Source organism: Gymnoscopelus braueri (genome assembly GCF_963280865.1).
Source record: "Gymnoscopelus braueri genome assembly, chromosome: 6".
Taxonomy (NCBI): Eukaryota; Metazoa; Chordata; class Actinopteri; order Myctophiformes; family Myctophidae; genus Gymnoscopelus; species Gymnoscopelus braueri.
This window is the reverse complement of record NC_137607.1, coordinates 8598162-8619086: the sequence shown is the minus strand read 5'-3', so window position 1 is coordinate 8619086 and position 20925 is coordinate 8598162. Positions and strand designations below refer to the sequence as shown.

General features: G+C 38.5%; 1 protein-coding gene across 1 annotated transcript; it reads left to right on the top strand.

Annotated features, from left to right (window-relative positions):
- Positions 1 to 3969: 3969 nt before the first annotated feature.
- Positions 3970 to 20183, top strand: LOC308087219 (uncharacterized protein). Its single transcript, XM_080430938.1, has 9 exons — positions 3970 to 4092; positions 4499 to 4582; positions 14119 to 14178; positions 14371 to 14652; positions 14861 to 15121; positions 15758 to 15910; positions 17174 to 17254; positions 17940 to 18014; positions 18712 to 20183. The coding sequence occupies exons 2-9, from the start codon at positions 4501 to 4503 to the stop codon at positions 18723 to 18725; spliced, it is 1008 nt and encodes a 335-aa protein (XP_080287064.1). The 5' UTR covers positions 3970 to 4092; positions 4499 to 4500; the 3' UTR covers positions 18726 to 20183.
- Positions 20184 to 20925: the final 742 nt, after the last annotated feature.

Sequence of the window (20925 nt, the reverse complement as noted above, 5' to 3'; positions counted from 1 at the left end):
TGGTCAAGTGGAACACACTTTTGATTTATTTTCCTGATACGTTGTTTTTTGTCCTGAATGATGCACTAAATATCAGTCAGTCAGAATGATTGTTTTGAAGTTTACATTTCCTACACCCACGAACCACGATGATATGTGTTGCTATGGGAGCCTTTTTATTCTATTAGAAGAAAATTTGTTTACAAAGAAATGAAGCACTTTATGAAGAGGTTTTGTTGTTTAACTGGTTGCTGTCAGATAAAAGGTTTTTGAGAGGCTGGCTGTAAGTGGGTCCACCAACATATTGTCTAATGCCCACTTAACTGTAGGCCTAGTACATAGGCCTAGCTGTAGGCTGTTAGCACACTTTTGACTTTCTTTGAAATTTTCAGCAGTCATACAGAATGATTGATTTTGTTTTACTTGCATTTGCTCCTACATTCTGTCAGAAACCCACGATGATATATGTTGCTATGGGAGCCTTTTTATTTTTGTATTTTATTAGAATACATTTTGTTTACAAAGAAATATAGCAGTTTATGAAGAGGTTTTGTTGTTTAACTGGTTGCTGCTGTATGCACACACTTTTGATTTGATTATTTTAACTTTGAATGTGTTTTGTGTCCTGACTGAGTCCTCTTGATGCTTTCAGTTTTGATGGCCAGTCAGTCATATAGAAATGTTAGTTTTTCTATATTTTTGGAATTGACACTGGCACATGTAGCCTTATTGGCCTAGCACTGTTTGGAGCTTTAATAAACAACAGAAGTTGTTCAAAGATTGTGTCTCATCATGATGAGTCATTATCAGTTTGAGCCCAGGTGTTTGAATTTGAATCTTTTATTAGGCAAAAAATACATTAAATACATTTAAAATACTTCCAAAAAAGTCCTTGCGGTCTTGTTTCCATTGAGGTCCTTAGTATTCAATTCATAGTCAAATGGTTTTCATTTAGTCTGTAAGTTATGAATTCATACACAGTAAAAGTCTTAGTGTTAATATAATTCAAATGAGTGTACAAATGGAACCAAATGGACCCGTCATGTGTACAGAACACTTTTCAGAGTTAAATGAGGATTTTACAATGTAGGCTGCAGAAAAGAGAAAAACACAACTGCTAATGTTGAAAATGCAAAGTCAGACTTTTGGGGAGAAAGGATGCAATTACTGGGGCGAGAAAAAAAAAAGTAACTTAAAGTAATAAGTAACTAATTACTTTTGGCAGGGAGTAATAAGTAAAGTAACTATATTACTTTTTAAACAAGTAATATGTAATAAGTAATATATTACTATGCCTTAGTAACTTTTCCAACACTGCCTGTGAGGACCATTCACAAAAATAACCTAACAGCAAAACTTTTGGGAAAAGTAAAACATTGGCTACGTCACTCTCTTTGTGTGCCAATGGTCAATGTGCGTGTGGAAGTTTAGATCGATTAATGAACCCATTGGAAGTTGAAACAGAATGATTTTTACTGATTTACTGATTTAAAATGATTTACTTTCACATGGTTACACATTAATATGGGCACTGAGCCAAGTTTCACTATGAATGAATAATCATAGAATTGCATGACAGACAAGAATAAAACCCTAAAATTCCTGTTTTGGTGCCCGGATTTCCCAGGTAACGGATTTCCCTAATGTCCAGTCTTGTGAGCTTGTAGATCTGCTATTTACACAAGTTGGGTCCCGGGGACCCAACTTCTCTTTTGGGTCTCCAGCAAAAAGGTTAGGGAAACACTGCTCTCTAGGTGTTTTCCGTTCAAAGTGAAACTTGGTTCAGTGCCCAGAATAATGTAATAATAGTGATACTGGAAGTAGTGGTACCATGTACTTTTCCCAACAATAGGTGTGTCACGTCTAAATTAGTTCCTTATTCCTGTGAGTAACTATTACTCAATAACAAACAGAACAGAAACAGAAACAGAACGTTATTTCAAACAACAATGGGCTAATTATCACTCTCACATGTGTAGGTGGGTGGAGGCCTTGACCTTGGTCCAGGAAGGACCAGATGGCTCATAGTTCATGGGGCCTAAACGAGTAGGGCCTGGATCACTTACCCTACCTTTAAACAAAGTATTGATATTTGGCTGTATGGCATCCACAGAAATTGAGAAATCATTAACTAATGTAGACGTGAAACACCTTTTGACTGTTGGGAAAGAACATGGTACCACTAGGTCCAGTATCACTGGAGACCCAAAATACTTGTAAAAATAGCAGATCTACAAGTTCACAAGACCGGACACTAGGGGACTAGGGAAATCCGGCACCTGGGAAATCGGGAATTAGAGTTAGTGTCCACAGAAAACGTTTTACACCTGTCTGTCATGCAATTGGTTTTTCCTTCACACTCACAGTGAAACTTGGCTCAGTGCAGCGTGATTGCTATCTGACACAGCAGTGACATTTCATGCAGGCAGCCCAGACTTTTCTCATAAACCATGTGACAGTAAAAGTAATCAAATCCTAATAGAAGCAACCTCTGTCAGTCAGTCTGGTCTGCATTTTCCTGCCTCAATGGGTTCAGCAATTGATCTGAACTTCCACATGCACATTGATCATTGGCATATGAAGAGAGTGACGTAGCTGATTTATATTCTTTCCCAAAATTTAAGCTGTAATTTTTATTTTTGTGAACGGTCCTCACACGTAATGGGATCTGTAGTCGTGGTTGCGTTATTTCAAACAACAATGATCACTCAATTCTCACATGTGTCCGTGGGTGGAGACCTTGACCTTGGTCCAGGAAGGACCAGGAAGGATCAAGGCCAAATGTTGCTCAAAATGTTACTCAAGTAAGAGTAAAAAAGTAATTGCTTTTAAATGTACTTAAGTGTTCAAAAGTACATGCTTTTAAACATACTTAAAGTACAAGTAAAAGTACATGCTTTCAAAAATACTTAAAGTACAAGTAAAAGTAGAAGTCAATCTCTTTATTTTTATATCAATGAATTGCTATAATGTTTTCACAATGAATTTAGGACCTTGTAACTCTTGTTTCAGAGAAGTAACTCTCTGAAGAGAGTGACATATTTGATTTATATTCTTTCCCAAAATGTAAGCTGTTCATTTTTATTTTTGTGAACGGTCCTCACACGTTATGGGATCTGTAGTTGTGGTTGCGTATTTCAAACAACAATGAGGTGGGTGGAGGCCTTGACCCTGGTCCAGGAAGGACCAGATGGCTCATAGTTCATGGGGCCTAAACGAGTAGGGCCTGGATCACTTACCCTATACCTTTAAACAGAGTATTGATATTTGGTTGTATGGCATTCTCTTCTGACCTATTTAGTGTCACTGATTAAGTAATATATGAAAGATTCATAACACTTGGTAAGAGAGATACATGTTCTGGTCGGGACAGCTCCCCTGGGTTAGTGTCGCAAGACAGTGAACACTTACTGCTCCCGATGAGCAGGTTGGTGCCTTGCATGGTGTGTGTGTGTTTGTGTGTGTGTGTGTGTGTGTGTGTGTGTGTGTGTGTGTGTGTGTGTGTGTGTGTGTGTGTGTGTGTGTGTGTGTGTGTGTGTGTGTGTGTGTGTGTGTGTGTGTGTGTGTGTGTGTGTGTGTGAATGTAATGTACATTGCGTGTTGAATAAAGGAGACAGATAGATAGATAGTAAGATAGATGGACACACACACACACACACACACACACACACACACACACACACACACACACACACACACACACACACACACACACACACACGCACAGTTATCCACAGAAATCATTTACTAATGTAGACGTGAAACACCTTTTGAATGTTGGGAAAGAACATGGTACCACTAGGTCTAGTATCACTATTATTACATTAGAATTCTGGGCACCGAGCCAAGTTTACTGTGAATGGAAAACACGCCCTTCCTATCTGACACAGCAGACATTTCATGCAGGCAGCCCAGCCTTTTCTCATAAACCATGTGACAGTAAAAGTAATCTAATCCTACTATAAAAGGATAGAAGCAACCTCTGTCAGTCAGTCTGGTCTGCATTTTCCTGCCTCAATGGGTTCAGCAATTGATCTGAACTTCCACATGCACAATGATCATTGGCATATGAAGAGAGTGACGTAGCTGATTTATATTCTTTCCACAAGAAAGGTAAGTGAATCAGGAATTATATATATATATATATATATATATATATATATATATATATATATAGATAGATAGATAGATAGATAGATAGATAGATAGATAGATAGATAGATAGATAAATATATATATATATATATATATATATATATATATATATATATATATATATATATATATATATATATATATATGGGGAGTTAGATATACAGTATGGGTTTATTTAGATTAAATCATTGTTGATACACATTTTAGTATGGACATTTTTATGCAATTGTGCAAAATATTGTACAACTTCTGAATAATTACACATGAGTATTCTCTGAGATCATGGTATACTATAACACATATTGACATGGGAACTAAACTTCTTTCTTTCTTTCTTTCTTTCTTTCTGTCTGTCTGTCTTTAGATATGAAGATGGAGATGATGTACAATCAGAGACATTCCTCAAGTCTTCTAATATCAGTTCTGTGTCTGCTCTGTTACACTGGAGGTAAATTACACTGCAATTAACAGACATTTTATGAAATTGAAAACTGGTTTAGCCCTTACATTGAATCTACATTTAAAGAGAGGACAACAGGTAATTTTACATGCTGGAAATTCAAATAATGTGAAAGAAAAGTACCTCTGGTATAACTAGAAAAGGTGCTCCTCGGCGCCAGGTCAGGTAGGTTAGCGTGGGACAGAAATGTTCGGAATTCGCCAATCAGGCTGGAATGTGAAAAATCAGGCGGATCGGACCGATCCGTCTTGATCACTTAACTAAAGAGCTCATTTGTACTGATTTGTGTAATGTTTGGACAACATTTTTAGGAGTAATATTAAAAAAAAATGTTTTGAAAAATCGGCCTCCTGGTGGCACTATAATAGGGCAATGTTGAAAGGGTGGCATTTGTGGCCTCAACGTAGTGCAAATGTGCGTGTAAAGTTTCACCGCAATCGGACGCTGCGTTCATGATTTGCAACATTTCGTTCAAAACGTGCCACTCCTGCAAACTTTAGATGTCAATCTTAGCCAATCCGGATGGAATATGAAAAATCTAACAGATCCCTCTTGATGACTATAGAGATCATGTCTACCGATTTGTGTAAAATTTGGATGAAATCTGAAGGAAGTAATATTAAAAACATGTTTTATATAAGTCGTCCTCCTGGTGGTGCTATAAAAGGCAGATGTGAAAAATGCAGGCCAAAGGTTTTTCCTTGGCCTCTAGGGAGTGCACATACAAAGTTTTACACAGATCGGTGCAGTTATAGGTAAAAACACGAATCGGCCTGTTATAGCGCCACCATGAGGCTGATTTAAAAAATTGGCATTTCTTCCTCTGCCTAGTGAGAATGCGCGTGCAAAATGTCATGGAAATTGCATGCTGTGTTCATGATTTGAGGCATTTAGTTCAAAACGGAACTTTGGAAGTCATTTTTAGCCAATCCGAATGGAATTTAAAAAATCTGAAAAACCTGTTTTGTTTAATGACTATAGAGATACTGTGTACCGATTCGTGTGACGTTTGGACAAAATCTGTAGGAGAACTGTCAAAAAAATTGTTTTGCAAAAAGCGGCCTCCTGGTGGCGTTATAACAGGGCACCCACACACACACACGTGAATGTGAATTTGGGGCAGAGGTTCTGAATTGGCATCCAGGGAGTGTGTGTGCACAGTTTCGCTGCGATCAAGCCAACGGTGCCAGAGATTAGCTGATCACGAACGGACAGACAGACAGACAGACAGACAGACAGACGGACGGACGGATGGACGGACGGACGGACGGACGGTCACGGACAGACAGGGGGCAAAACATACTCTCTCGCCATGCCTGAACGGACATGCTGCATGGGCCCAGGCCCACGGGCCCAAAGATCATAGGGGGCCTTCTAGAAAACTGGGCCAACTGAGACCCACTCAGGGGTGTACTGGAAACAAGAATCAGCCTGGGATTTTAAATTACAGCGGCCCTCATACAGTATGTGTTGTTGTTACACAGAAAGCACACCAATCAGTCTGTCTATCAAATAAATAGAAATTAAAGGGCCCCAGCATGACAGTCTACCAGACCCCGGCCTACAGTATTGTACTGTACTGGCTTATGAAATAATTGTTTACACTACTTGCAGTTTTTCACTCTATGGAGCAAACTGATGAGAAAGCGATAAAAAAGAGAGAACTATGACTAAGGGCGGTTTCAGACTGGATCCGTTTGAATCGAAGAGTTCCCGAGTACGCTTGGCTTCTCCCAGCTGGTCAGCATTCACACTGGCCAAAATCCTTTCGTACTCGACCATTTAATTTAGCAGTAATGGTAAATATGTGCCTCATGGGGGCGCTGTTGACTATGGGGCTTTGGAAGAGAGAATGTCATTCTCAGAAGAAAAGTCACTCTAGAGTGAATAATAAAGTTTGACTGTGTTCCTGACGATGTCTTGAGTTATAATAACAACAGATCAACAATACACAACCAAAGCAGTGTGTGCACTGGTCTTTGAAACCTCGAAATGTAACGTCGTCTGTTAATATGATATTGGCGTCACGGACGCATCCTTGGTATGACGTCACGGACTAACGCTTAGTGTATTTATCCTTATAAATACGTTCGCCACACATGTGTTTTTTGTTTATTATTTTTCACGGCTCCTGCTACTCAAACACTAGCGGGATTATTATTTCTTGTCAACATTCAAGTAGAACAATGAGAAGGTATAACCCAGCTAAAATAATGCGTCATTATAACAAATATAAAAATGATATATGATTAGCAGTCCAGTCTGTCCACTTCCTTCTCTTGGTACGGATGGATTCACACTGCCGCGTTCCGTTCCCGACTCCGCAGCAATCGGACCCGAGACTACCTCCCCAGGTGGTTTCGAGTATGGTACGGTGATGCGTTACGGGGAACGGTTCGCTACGTTCACACTACCACAACATCTGTCATGTGGTCTGGAGTGCGCACCCGGGACCCGAGTGTGAAACGGCTATAAGTTACAGAAGCGGTCAGTTTTTTATCATCAACTTCATGTTGAAATTTCAAACAAGCAAAATAAGTGGCTTATAATCATAGGGGAACAAACCTCTTTTGTTGCTATATAGCACCTATGTGCACCTCTAATTTGTCATTAGAGGTGCCTAAACCAAGCTGAAAATTATAATTGAAATATAAGTAGACACTTTCTAAGTCACAGTAATAACCACCAATTTACATCAGTGGAAATTATAGTTGTCGTTGACTAATTACATTTATTAAGAGACAGGAGTGATTGCAGTACCCCTGTCACCATGTTGCTAACATATATATAGCATTTATGCTGCCATTGTTTGAAAAAAAAATAGTTGAATTGATCTATTGTTGTCCACCCAGGATGCACAACAATAGACAAATAATAATTTAGTAAGTAATTGACAAATATTTGTCAATTGTCACAACAATAAACATTTGTGAAATGCTACATTAACTAATTCTGAGCTAAATCTTTACCTACTGTGAATATTATCCAAATAGAATATGTGACAATAATTAAATGATTTTGTCAGGCCCCCCAGACCCATGTATCAGCCTGTTTTTAAACCTAGTTATTCTTATACTTATTTGTTCACCAAAATTGGCAGATATTGTTCCACACATACGTTAATTTTATTTTATTTTATTTATCATGGTTTGGTTCTTGACTTTTACTTTTATCTTTGTTGTATTTCATTCTTACTGTTGTTTCTGCTGTGACACCTGAATGTCCCTCGGGGAATCAATAAAGGTTCATCTTATCTTGTCTTATCAGGGAATTGTCTGACAGTAAAAACATCTGTTGGAGGTGATGTTGTTCTACCATGTGAGATTGATCCCACCATGAATCCCAGCATTCACGTTAAGGAAGTGGCTGTGGAGTGGTCCAGACAAGACCTACCACCTGATCAATATGTTTATTTCCAGAGGAACGGGCTAGAATTACTTGACACTAAGAATCCTTCCTACAAGGGAAGAACATCCCTCTTTGTGAATGAAGTGGAGAAAGGCAACATGTCCCTCAAACTCTCCAAAGTGACATTATCTGATAAAGGAATCTACAGATGCTTAATTCCAGAATGCCAGAAGGAATTTGCCGTTGAACTCATTATTGGTAAAACAACTGCACTAAGATTGTCTTTTTTTTTTGTTGCATTTTTTGTTGCTCTAAAACTGTGAATTTTTTTAATTTCAGCTGGTCTTTAATAGACATTTCCCCTTCTCCTAATATAATATACATAATTAAATAACAAGAAAGGGGAACATTTTATTGGCGATATAATTTTCAATACTTGGAATATTTCCTCTATACTGAACCAAACCTAACTATTTGGAACATTAGGCACTGCTACCTATTTTAGATCAAATGTAGAATACAATAAAATAAAAGCTGGGCACAACATTGGGGGAGTTAAAACATCAGGATGAGAAATGTGAGATTGAATCTGGAAACAAATGAGCTGTCTCAAGGATGTTTTTAAATAGTTTTATCAATTCTGGTATTTCTTGTTAATTCAGAGGAGCTCGCGATCAGCTCTGACAATGATTCTACAGAAGATGGAGAAGGTAAGTGACCATGCTGTTTTTGTTTGTTTTTTCAGTAGAAATAGCTGAACACATCCACGTTAATTATAGAGAGCATGTATTTGTAATAGAAAAGAAAATCATTATATGTTTCTTAATTTGACTGATTTGAATTTGACTCAACTCAAATACAAGTTTAAATTTACAATTTAGGAATGTAGCAGCAGATGCTCTTATCCAGAGTTTAGTGTAAGAGCAGAGAAAATCATGTCACCTGAAACCTCCCACCAGTGCTGTAAACAGTAGTCGACAAGACCCATTCTGGAAAATAAATACAGATTTGTTTATAACATACAATATGAATTCATGGTGTAAATTATTTCACGTCTCCTACGGTCATTTGGAGAAAGACTAAATGTCACATTGCATCTACACCAGTGTAGAATATGAAAAAAGTAACTGTACACTGAAGTAGCTACATGCGCATGCGTGTGTGCGTGCGTGCGTGCGTGCGTGCGTGCGTGTTTGTGTTGTTGTTTGTTTGTGTGTGTGTGTGTGTGTGTGTGTGTGTGTGTGTGTGTGTGTGTGTGTGTGTGTGTGTGTGTGTGTGTGTGTGTGTGTGTGTGTGTGTGTGTGTATCATTGAGTGGTCAAAATCACTGATCTATAAAAGCTATATTGAATATTTAGTTGTGAGTAGTTAGTCATGAAGTTGTAAGGAGGATGGATGACTGAACCTCTGTTCTTCATCTTTCATTCTATCTCTGTAGAGTTTTCTACAGCTGGAGAGTTTCCCTGGTGGGGTGGTCTTATAATCGCCCTCGGCGTCATCATCTTCATCATCATCATCATCAGTGTCCTGGTTCATAAGAGACAAAGCATTCTGGAGTTTGTTAACAGAATCTGCAGATGTGAAAATCCAGCAGCGGACAATAAGGACAGGTACAGAATTATTCATCTTTGAATTCAGGTCAACTTACCTCAATGAAATTTTTTGACATACTTTTCAAATTGTAACGTCTCTCTATCTTCTCTCTAGCCGTATGAATGGAGTCTCTGTGGACAAACCTCAAAGTCTGAAGGTCGTTGATGGAGCATCCACTGCACTCATGTATCCCTGCCCCCAGTTTGCTTAAGAAAGTCATCCACTAAACAGCTCCTTTCAGTTCCACACACATACCTTAAACGAATGGTGATCGAGCCTTTTCTGTTGCTGCTCTGTGTGTGTGTGTGTGTGTGTGTGTGTGTGTGTGTGTGTGTGTGTGTGTGTGTGTGTGTGTGTGTGTGTGTGTGTGTGTGTGTGTGTGTGTGTGTGTGTGTGTGTGTGTGTGTGTGTGTGTGTGTGTGTTTGTGACAACCCAGTCATTTAGGTTACCACCTAAATCGCTGCCACCCACAACCACAGCCCGACAAGCTTAAAGGGTTATATCACTTTCAAAAAAACTTTGGGTCATTTTATCTTCTACTCAGGCTTTTGTGAGCCCCCTGACCATTTTTAAGTTGCTTGATTCAGTATTAAGATATATGATATTCATTTTATCAGACACATGTTAGATTTATCAAAAACACCCGTCCTTGGTTCTGGTGACTCACCCCCCCTCCTAATATGCGAGGGGGCCGTGTTTTTTCGATAACTTTTTTCACTTATTTTATTTAATCTTTTTATTGTATAATTATTATTTTTTTGACAAGTGACAATCTGTGTGAGAATGACGTGTTCTTTTTTATACTTATTTTCAAGTTTTATTTTTGGTATTTGTATTACTGTCTCTTTTTATTTAAGGTATTGTTAATGTACAGTGTAGTTATGTGCTGTCCTGTGATCTATGTATGTATGTATTGTTGGTGTTGAAAATCAATAAAAAAACAATTCAATAATAATAATTATGTTGGCTAATTATTATCAGTAATCATGTCATGGATAATCAGGTATAATCAGGTATTTCAATTATGTTTTTTATGATTTTATGATTAAAATGTTTATACTTCAATCATGTTATTTGTAATTCTATATATTCATATTTTGTTGTTTACAAATCATGTTTTATTAATGTTTCTGATGTTGTTATAGATAGGTAGAGGTCTTGTATAAGGACTTTGTGCTTCTTGCCTGCTCCTGCATGGCACTTTTCTTTTTATATTTTGTGTACTGTTTTTGTAATGTTTGTAATTTCGTGCTAAATAATCAAAATCAAATCAGAATCACTTGTGTGACAATAAGATGATTCTGATTCTGAATGATTCCTATACACAACATCACCAATGGGAATTCCTTTCTCTTCCTGGAAAGTTAGAATGCTGAAATAGAAGCCATTGTTCTTGCATCAGTAATCTTGTTCGAAATAAGGATAATTCCTTTTAACAGGTCGTTCATGAAAGTCCTTGCGGTCTTGTTTCCAATGAGAACCTGTGAGCAATTAGGGGTTAAGAGTCTTGCTCAGGAACAAATTTCATTTCATCGACACATATGCTGACCTGGCCTGGAATCGAACCTGGGGCAACCAGGGCCTCTGGCTCCCTAGGCGGGCTCACTAACCACTCAGCTATGGCCGCCCCACTCAGCTATGGCCGCCCCAAATGACCAAACCTGAATTGTCCACAGCCCTCCTCTGAGACACAGAGTGAGCAGAAATGGTGCCCTTATATAAAAAGCATTAGTGAGGACCAATTATATGGTTGATCAAATGTTACACCTTTCTGATGATACATCTCCAGGTATTGACAATATGGATGTCAGATTACTCAATACAGACTCATATTGAAAGAGCTGAGATCTGTCAGGACTGAGTCTGAGAGAGGCTGTGATTGAGAATAATATATATATATAATAATTGATTAATAATCAACTAACACAATCAAATTCTGCCTCATGTTAGAATATCCTCTCAGACTCGCGGTCACTCTTAACATTGTGCTTTTCTTTCATATACAAGAAAACATTGGTGTAACATTGTCTACTTGGTATGTTGTACCTCGGCTCTAATGTGTTTATTCTGTCTCTCAACTACACTGGTATGGTTGCAACTGCAAGTTCTTAACATTACAACCAAATATAGTGTATAAATCACAGTAGACCTCGCCGAGTTGTGACTGGAAAATGTGTCTTGTGTGTTCTTGCTTGTTGTACATCCACAGATTCCTTGTTGCCCATGTCTTACAAACTGTAGATTTTAGATTTGGTGGTGCGGTGTGAAGTGTGTCAGTGTTGTTTGTTTAAATCGCAAGCGCTCTCGTAAACAAAGGTCAATGCAAGACGAGGTTTTTGCAAATGACTTGCGGCCATCATTATTTTTTAAGTAAAACTTGTAATGTTAGATCAGAGCATTTTAGAATTAGCAGCAAAGTTTCAGTCAACCAATTCAAAACTTTAGAATTGGGGCATCTGCCAATTCATGATACACTTAGATCGATCCAGTGGTCTCATGATCATTAACATTAAAAACTTTACACCACTTATTCCCCGAAATGTCTTAAATGAGCTCACACTTCTTTATAAAACCTCACCAGTCCACCACTTCCTTCAGTGTAGCCTCCTCCCCACCCACCACTTCCTTCATTGGAACCTCTTCTGTCTCCCACCACAACACCAGTAAACTGCGTCAGACCACCTTCATTGTACTCCGACCTAAACAGGAGGAGACTGCATCAGCGAGTGTCATTACAGTCAGTCAGTCAGTCAGTCAGTCAGTCAGTGAGTAAAAAAAAAAAAAAAAAAAATATATAAAAAAAAAAAAAAAAAAAAAAAAAAAATATATATATAATTATCCTAAGACAGAACATCACATACAACACCAGAAATTGTGTTTATCTGATTACTTGCCAAGTATGTGGATTACAATATGTAGGAGAGACGAGCAACTCCATAGCAATTAGAATAAGCCAACATAAATATACCATTAATAATGAAAAGGATACCCATTTGTTAATTGTTCAACACTTTATGACACATGGAATTGAGGCTATAAAGGTATGTGGCTTGGAATACAATGACCGCTGGACAATTGGACAGAGAAGATTCCATGAAAAAGAATGGATCACAAGACTTAGCACAAAATATCCAGGTGGTTTAAACTTTTAAACTGCCCAACAGAACTGAAACCCTTCACAAATTCTCACTAAACTAAACAATGGAGTTGATCACCTACATCAAACCACATAGTTGAGTGGGAGATCTCATTGTTGAGTTGGTGAGAATATTAATGAAGACACATTGATACCAAGAGCCATCAGCAATTGGGCCATCAACAGGGAGCTCATTGTCTTCCAAAATGGAGGTGTGAACAGCAGAACTGTAGATATGCTAACTGGATTCCAAGCTTGTAACCTTTTAGCACCTATCCCTTAGTTATAAAATATAATGTAAACACATCTTTAACTGGAATTAAGAAAGAGTGGAAATAATTTTAAATCCGAGGGTCTGCGGTTACCATGACTCAGAGAATTGACGCCTCTGCCCTGCACAGTCAAACAGAAATCACAAACCTTTAAAACAGAAATAGTCTATGTAAGTTTAATTACACAGTCAGTGGGGCAAACGCAGTCCCCACCAATATTATTTACGATTCTGTGCTTATCGGTACATAACTCGGACGGCGCTGAGTCGACTAGCAGACCATCGGCCGGTCGCCGCGGGCACTCGCGCCTGGAGGCGCTCGGGCGCGACTCCTCGGCCTCAAGGTCTGCTGAGTCGGCGCGCCTCTGTCATGGTCAAACTTTATTTTAAATGGAACTCACAAAGCCTTAATAACATAAATAGTTTATGTAAGTTTAATTAATTGCAAAACATGACACCTCTTATTCAAAACAGATGGCGAATGCACCTTCTCTTTATAGGGCCTACACAGATAGTACCACAAACTACCTGTGAGGCCTCTTTGAATTGAATCTCATAGTCAGCAGTCAGTCAGTGAGTAGCATCAAAGGATGAAGTTAACATCACTCTACCTTCTATTCTGTGAGTATTGTACAATTATTGTACTCACTTATTTCATGTTTCGTGTGTGTGTGTGTGTGTGTGTGTGTGTGTGTGTGTGTGTGTGTGTGTGTGTGTGTGTGTGCGTGTGCGTGTGCGTGTGCGTGTGCGTGTGCGCGTGCGCGTGCACGTACGTGTGAGTGTGAGTGTGCGTGTGCGTATGATTTCTATAGTGCTTTTATCAACACTGCTTTACAATGTGTAACATTCACCCATTCACACACACATTCATACACCAATTCACACAGGATTCAAGGCACCACTCTGCTCATCAGGAGCAGCAGTTAGTGACACTTTTTGATACACAGCCAGGAGGAGCCAGGGATTGAACCGGGAACTATCTTCAGAGCTGCCACCTGTTATATGCCTTTTATATGCCCTTTAACTTCATATATATATATGGAAATCACTTGGAATTGCCTGAGTATGATATGTGCTATATAGGCTACAAGTAAACAGCCCTATCTTTATTTTTGTGAAATTGTGTACATAATTTGTAAATATTCCCATACTAATGCCCCGCCCCCCTCTCTCTAGTAGTTATTTCCATGGTGAGTGTCTCAGCAGAGGTTCCAAACAGTGGTGATGTTATGAGAGGTAAGTCTGTTTGTCTTGTACTGAAAAAACAAATACACACATACACACATATATATATATATATATATATATATATATATATATATATATATATATATATATATATATATATATATATATATATATATATATATATATATATATATATATATGTGATCTGAGATCTGATCCATCTTATCTTCTCCATCACAGCCTCTCTCAGACTCAGTCCTGACAGGTCTCAGTTCGTTAAATATGAGTCTGTCTTTCTGAGCTGTGAGGACAGACAGTCTAACTCTACTGTCTGGAGAGTGAAGAGGACCAACATCAATAACATCACCTCAGAGTGTGGTGGTGATGGTGATGGTGGTCGCTGGGGGAAGATGAACACCACAAGTTGTCTTGTCAGGTCCATGCTCCCTTCAACAGACAGAGGAATATACTGGTGTGAGTCTTCAAATGGAAAGAGCAACTCTGTAAATATGACTGTGACTGGTATGTTCAGCAAATCAACAACTTTGTAATTTTTTTCCCTGTATTTTATCTTTTATTGTGTGTGTTTGTTGTTGTTGTTGTTGTTGTTGTTGTTTTAGTTTTTTTTTAAAAATCATTTGTCTGTTAAAGTCGTTGGGATAGTGTTGTTCAGAGTGATGTAACCTCGGTCTAATGTTCTTCTATTCTGATGTTATTTATCATTGTTCAGATGGAGCTGTGATCCTGGGGATGCCTGTACTTCCTGTGATGGAAGGAAGTGATGTCACTCTGCACTGCTGGTCCAAAAACAAGACAACTGATAACCCATCCTCTGACCGTCCAGCTGATTTCTATAAAGATGGATCCCTCATCAGGTCTGAGTCTACAGGACAGATGACCATCCACAGTGTTTACAAGTCTGATGAAGGATTCTACAAGTGTCACATCTCTGACCTTGGACAGTCACCAGAGAGCAGGATGGGTGTGAGAGGTGAGATCGTTGTATCACAAACCCGATGCAAGCTAGGGGTGAAAGCTTTGTGGTTTTAGGGCAATTGACCAATCAGTGTATAACTAAAGTGTCAAGGTGAGGTCAACTGACATTGTGAGTGACCTCCTTGAGTGTCTGAGGTCTAGATCTTAGATTAGCTCAAATTAGATTATTAAGGAAATCACGGTACAAACAAAGATGAAACTCAGTCAACAAACATGGTGGCTGCGGTCTGCGGATGATTTGGTTGAATTCGCGACTGAGGGGAGTTTATCTGGGCATGAACTGGAAGCAAAACAGCAGTAAACACTGACCTTCTACAGTTCACTGAATGGCTGTGTACCAGACAGACATGATCACCACACAAAATGTTCAGATTTACCTCTCCACATCATGCTGTCAGTGAATCCCAGCAGCACTAAACCATTTCATCCACCAGGGGGAGATCCTCATTAATAATGTTATAATCTAGAATGTGTTGACATTCACTGGCTTTGCTGAAAAGGGAAATACATTATTTTGTGTTAATAGTCTGGCTGTTGCCTGAGTTTAAACAAGGAAATGTTGACGTTTAAAATAGATTCTAAGCTCCTAACGTGCATGTTTAATAGGAATCTGTATCTCATTTTTCTTCAGATTCTCAGGCCTCCAAAAACAACAACCATCCAGACACTCCCTCTATATCTCCCCCTCCCTCTTTCTCTCTGTCTCCATACTTCTACCCTGTGTTGTCTGGAGTCTCCATCTTTCTGCTGATTCTGGGTCTGTGTCTCTGGAAGAAGTGCAGAGGTATGTCAATAATGTTCAGACACAGACATTTACAGGATGTGATGTAATAGAGCTGGGCAATTAACCGAAAATATTTCTAAACCAATATTTAGAACCAGTAACCAACTTATAAGCGAATGATCAAGAAGCAAGATTCTTTAATATATTGTTTCTTCTATATCAACAAATCAACACGAAAAAAATCAAATAGATTTTTTAAATAATCAACTTAGTCTGATCGTCTGATTAACCCCTTAACCCTGTATTGTACTTTGTTGTACTATGGTGGGTGATGCGTTGTGAGCTTGTAGATCTGCTATTTTCACTTAAATAATTACAATAATTGTTCATTAATCATAATCGAGACAAAAGTTTGAAATAATTGTGATATTGATTTAAAGTCCTATCACCCAGCCCTATGATGTAATTGTTCTTTGTGGGGTTTTAGACGAGCACCTTAGAAAGAAAGAGGGGTTGTCCCTTTTTTGTTGTCTATACTGTATATGTTTGAACTCTGTCATCCATACAGTATGTCTGTCCCTGATCTGTTCAGGAGCATTAAGTCCAACGTATATAAGGTAATATCTAGGGAAGGTGGTGTGTTGTGTACCATAAATAGCTCACTGAGAGCCTAAACATCCAGTCACAAACATTACATCATCCCCCGAGGGACTATTATTTTCCCTGCAATATTTTGTCTCGTTTTAATTGGGGCATGTATTTTTGTTGTGGACATAATGTGTCCATTATGTTTGAAGTGAGCAATGCATACTATTAAAAATAAGTAAATAAACGGGCCAGGTCATGAAATACCTCAACATGAATGTATAACCTCTTTAAATAATCAGGCAACCAGTGCAGGGAAGATAAATAGGAGTAATATAGGTTTCACTTTTTTTATGTTTTGTTTAAAGTTTTTTAAGTGTAGCCTATCAAGTATCTTTTTGAATAACACATGTTAAAACACTTTAACACACGTGTAGCATAACCTGTGCAATATATCTATAGTGTACATGCCAGTGCAATGTTATAAATGCCTTATTTATCACAGCACTTAATCATTTATATATTTCCTTTCTACTTATGTTTACAACGCTCCAAGAAGAATTCCTTGTATGTGAAAATACTTGGCCAAAAAATGCCAATATTTTGATTATTATTATTATTTATTTATTCAATTGATTAGAAACTTTGCCTCTGCCATTGATCTGCCAGTCAATCAAAACGTATACATTTATTGTGATTCATGATTTATAGTTGAGGTAGAGTGTTTGTGTGTTGCAGTCTGTAGGACAAAGAGACAGAGTGAAGATGTGACGTATGCTGATGTGAGAGTGATGCAGGAAGCTCAGCACGAGAGGAGAGGTAGAGTCACTTTTAACAAGACACTGAGATCACTCACAAACAATAATACTCACAAACCTATTCTGTTCTCTGTCACACTTTTTGAAGAAAATTGTCCAAAACTCACACAAATTGGTACATCTTGTGATGAACATGTATCATTCAGATTTTTCATATTAGATTCTGATTGGCTACGATTGGCTTTCTAACGTTTGCGGGAGGGGCCCATTTGACAGAAAATGCCAAAAATCTTGATCAATCCAACATTTGTGTCCCACTTTGAGGTGACTCTAAACAACACAGAGCCAAAAGTAATTTCACTTTCACTTTGTGGGGCACCACAAAGGCTATACATGTCACTGTTGCAGAAGCCTTTTCTTTTATTCACTAAATTAAGTACAAATGGTCTCATGAGACATGTGACAATGACCGTCAAACAGGGTTTTGATATTCTATATTGTTTGCCTGTAAGTGGCTTAAAAAATGTGTGGGCATGTTCTCTTTCTTACAAGAAAACATCATACAGTATATCATGGATGCAACATCCAATCAACCTCGAATTGTAATTGCACATCAAGGGGAATTTATATAGAGTGTACCTCCAAAAGCTAGTTGGGTTGTTGTTTCCATCTCTCTCAGTGTATTTCATCACCAGAGTGTCAAATGTTTTAACACTTGATGTTTATTTTGTTTTATTTTATTTTAGACGAGACCTCTGCAGGACAAGACATCTACTCCACTGTGAAGATAAACACAGGTCACAATGTATACAGCTATACAGGTATGTTGTGTTCAGGGTTTAGGCTTTAGTCTAGTTTACATGAAGGGAGAACAGTTCATTCTGCTTTCACCGATCGTTAAGGGTGGCTACCAGGAACTGGTGCTATTTGCTACTGGTACCTGATTAATAAGATTCTGGACAAACAGTGCTATTGGTATTTTACCTAGTCGCTCTAACTCCTTCAAGTGCAGTTATTGTTGTCATTTGAAATCCAGAGCTGCTCATAGTCATCATCAGCTTTCTCTATAGTTCACTGATTGGTCTGGCTGTCATCTGTCAGACTCAATAGATTCTCTGTGGATGTTTTCCACATTAATATCTTGTATTAAACAAAAAATTAGACTGGTTGTGGGAGGCTACTTTGGGTGGCCATGCATCCAAATTGTCAAGTGCTACACTTTTTAATTAAACTTTCAGTCCTTTATTATATGCTTAAAGCAGCACTATGTAGTTTGTGGTATCAGTGGCCACTTTGGACACAAATAATATAGCAGCCATTGCCAACATTATTGATTTTACAATAATTAGCTTACAATAGATAACAGATAACAGTGCTTCGTTGTTCAGAAATAACAGACCACTGGAGGCCTTGACTGACTCAATCTGAATCTATTATTCAAATATCAAATATTTGTGTCAATGCAGGCCAGTCCATATAATGTTACAGTTTATGTTTTATTGTTTCATTGTGTTACAGGTGGAGATGTTTGAGTGAAGAAGAGAGGAAGAGTTCAAAGTGCATAGGTCACACTGTTAAAAATAATTAGGCACTGGCTTTTTACATTAAAACCTATGAGAAATGATCAAATGGTGAACGCATAGTGCAAAAGGTGGCCTCTTTTGCACTATGCGTGCAAAACTGACCCCTGTTTAGGGGTCAGTAAGCATTAAAATTAGCTCATCCAGACAGAGCTCCTTAAAGCACCACGATGGAAATAATAACTAGAAAAGGTGCTCCTCGGAGCACAGGCCTCCACCAGGTCAGGTAGGTTATTGTGGTCCAGCAATGTTCGAAATGCGCCAATCAGGATGAAATATGAAAAGTCAAACAGATCCGTCTTGTTCACATGACTATAGAGATAATGTGTACCGATTTGCGTGATGTTTGGACAACATCTGTAGGTGTAATATCAAGTGAGTGTGCAAAGTTTCACACTGATCGGTCCAGTTATAGGTAAAAACCTGAATCGGACTGTTGTAGTGCCACCATAAGGCCGATTTGAAAAATGTAGACTGGCATTTCTTCCTCGGCATAGTGGCAATGTACGTGCAAAGTTTCACAGCAATTGCACGCTGCATGTGTTCATGATTTGAGGCATTTTGTTCGAAACGGAAAAACTTTGGAAGCCAATCTTAGCCAATCAGAAAAATCTGAAAGACCCATTTGGTTTAATAATTATAGAGATACTGTGTACTGATTTGCATGATATTTGGACAAATTCTGTTGGAGTAATATCAAAAATGTTTTGTTGCAAAAATCGGCCTCCTGGTGGCCCAACGGTGCCGGAGATTAGCTGTTCACAGACAGCTGGATGGACGGACTGACAGACAGGGTGCAAAACATAGTCTCTATAATAGTCTCTAATTAAACTTTCAGTTCATTATTATATGCCTTCGGCCTGGCGGAGACAATAATAATTGTATTATTTTAAGACTGATGTATAAATGTATGGGTAGAACAAAAAGATGGTTTAAAGATAGTGAGCACAAAACTGCCATTCGTGCAAATAACCATAGCCATTGCGAGGCGTTGTGAGCTTGTAGTTTGGATATTTTCACAATATTTATCGGTGGAACCGAGTCAAACTAAATGTAATGCCTCAACTCCTACAATTCCAAGTGCTTGTCAGGGTGGGGGGTCCCCAGTTCATATATGATTATTTGGGGGGGTCGCGGCCCGAAAAGTTTGGGAACCCTTGCACTAAGCTATAATAACTAGGCTATTCTCAAAGCTGTTGCCGTAGAAGTTATCCCTACTGTTATTAGAGGCGGGGATAGATTAAAGAAACTGCTCCAGAGGGAGACTTTCTGGAGCAGGCCTAAATGATGAAGTTGACTTTCTGCCGTTCTCAGTTGGTTTTGATATTGTGATGACTGGGCATTTCTCTTTTACCATGGTTAACTGTTTTTTATTGGTGTTTATTTGGTCACTTATGGTGTGCATTATGTATCGTGTATAATTTATCTGCACTGAATGATCTGCATATGATGACGTCTGCTGTGGATGTTAAGGTATCCTCTGATGATGTGTGATGTATACATTGGTCGGAATGTTTTGAATGCCACCCACAGTGTGACTAATCACCCTGATTGTCTCACTGTGTTGAATTCTCTGTTGCCTTGCTCAACAATAAATGGATTTTTTTCCACCTGTAGACGGAGTGCCTCAGTACTTTTCTCCCTACAGTCTGCATTAGTTTTTTTTGCTTCTATGGAAATATGAGGTTTCTGCCCGACAGTGACAATATACAGTCGATTATAATTATCCATGCATTTCATGGGGTTAGGGTTTTGGTTAATCTGAAGAGCAGAGCATCGTGTCTCTACCTGTAGGTTCACTCTAGGCATGAATTCCATTAATCAACTTGAATGAATGAATGAATACTCACCCATTGCAATAGTCATGTGATTACAGATTGATGATAATTCAGTTGAATCCATGAAATTCACAGAACTGAAGGTCAGACCGATGTCATTCAAAGTGGAAGTGGTTTGATACATACGTATATGAGCTGTTATTGTAACATAGACGTCTGATTTGTTTGTCTCTTTATTTGTCACTGTTGATTCTCGGAAGGCAGGCTCTTTCTCTGTGTGTGTGTGTGTGTGTGTGTGTGTGTGTGTGTGTGTGTGTGTGTGTGTGTGTGTGTGTGTGTGTGTGTGTGTGTGTGTGCATGCGTCTGTTTACTTG

Coding starts and splice junctions, on each gene's coding strand:
- LOC308087219 (XM_080430938.1), top strand. CDS start 4,501: ATGAAGATGGAGATGATGTACAATCAGAGACATTCCTCAAGTCTTCTA. Junction 15,122..15,757: donor GAGCAGGATGGGTGTGAGAG/GTGAGATCGTTG, acceptor ATTTTTCTTCAG/ATTCTCAGGCCTCCAAAAAC. Junction 15,911..17,173: donor TCTCTGGAAGAAGTGCAGAG/GTATGTCAATAA, acceptor TGTGTGTTGCAG/TCTGTAGGACAAAGAGACAG.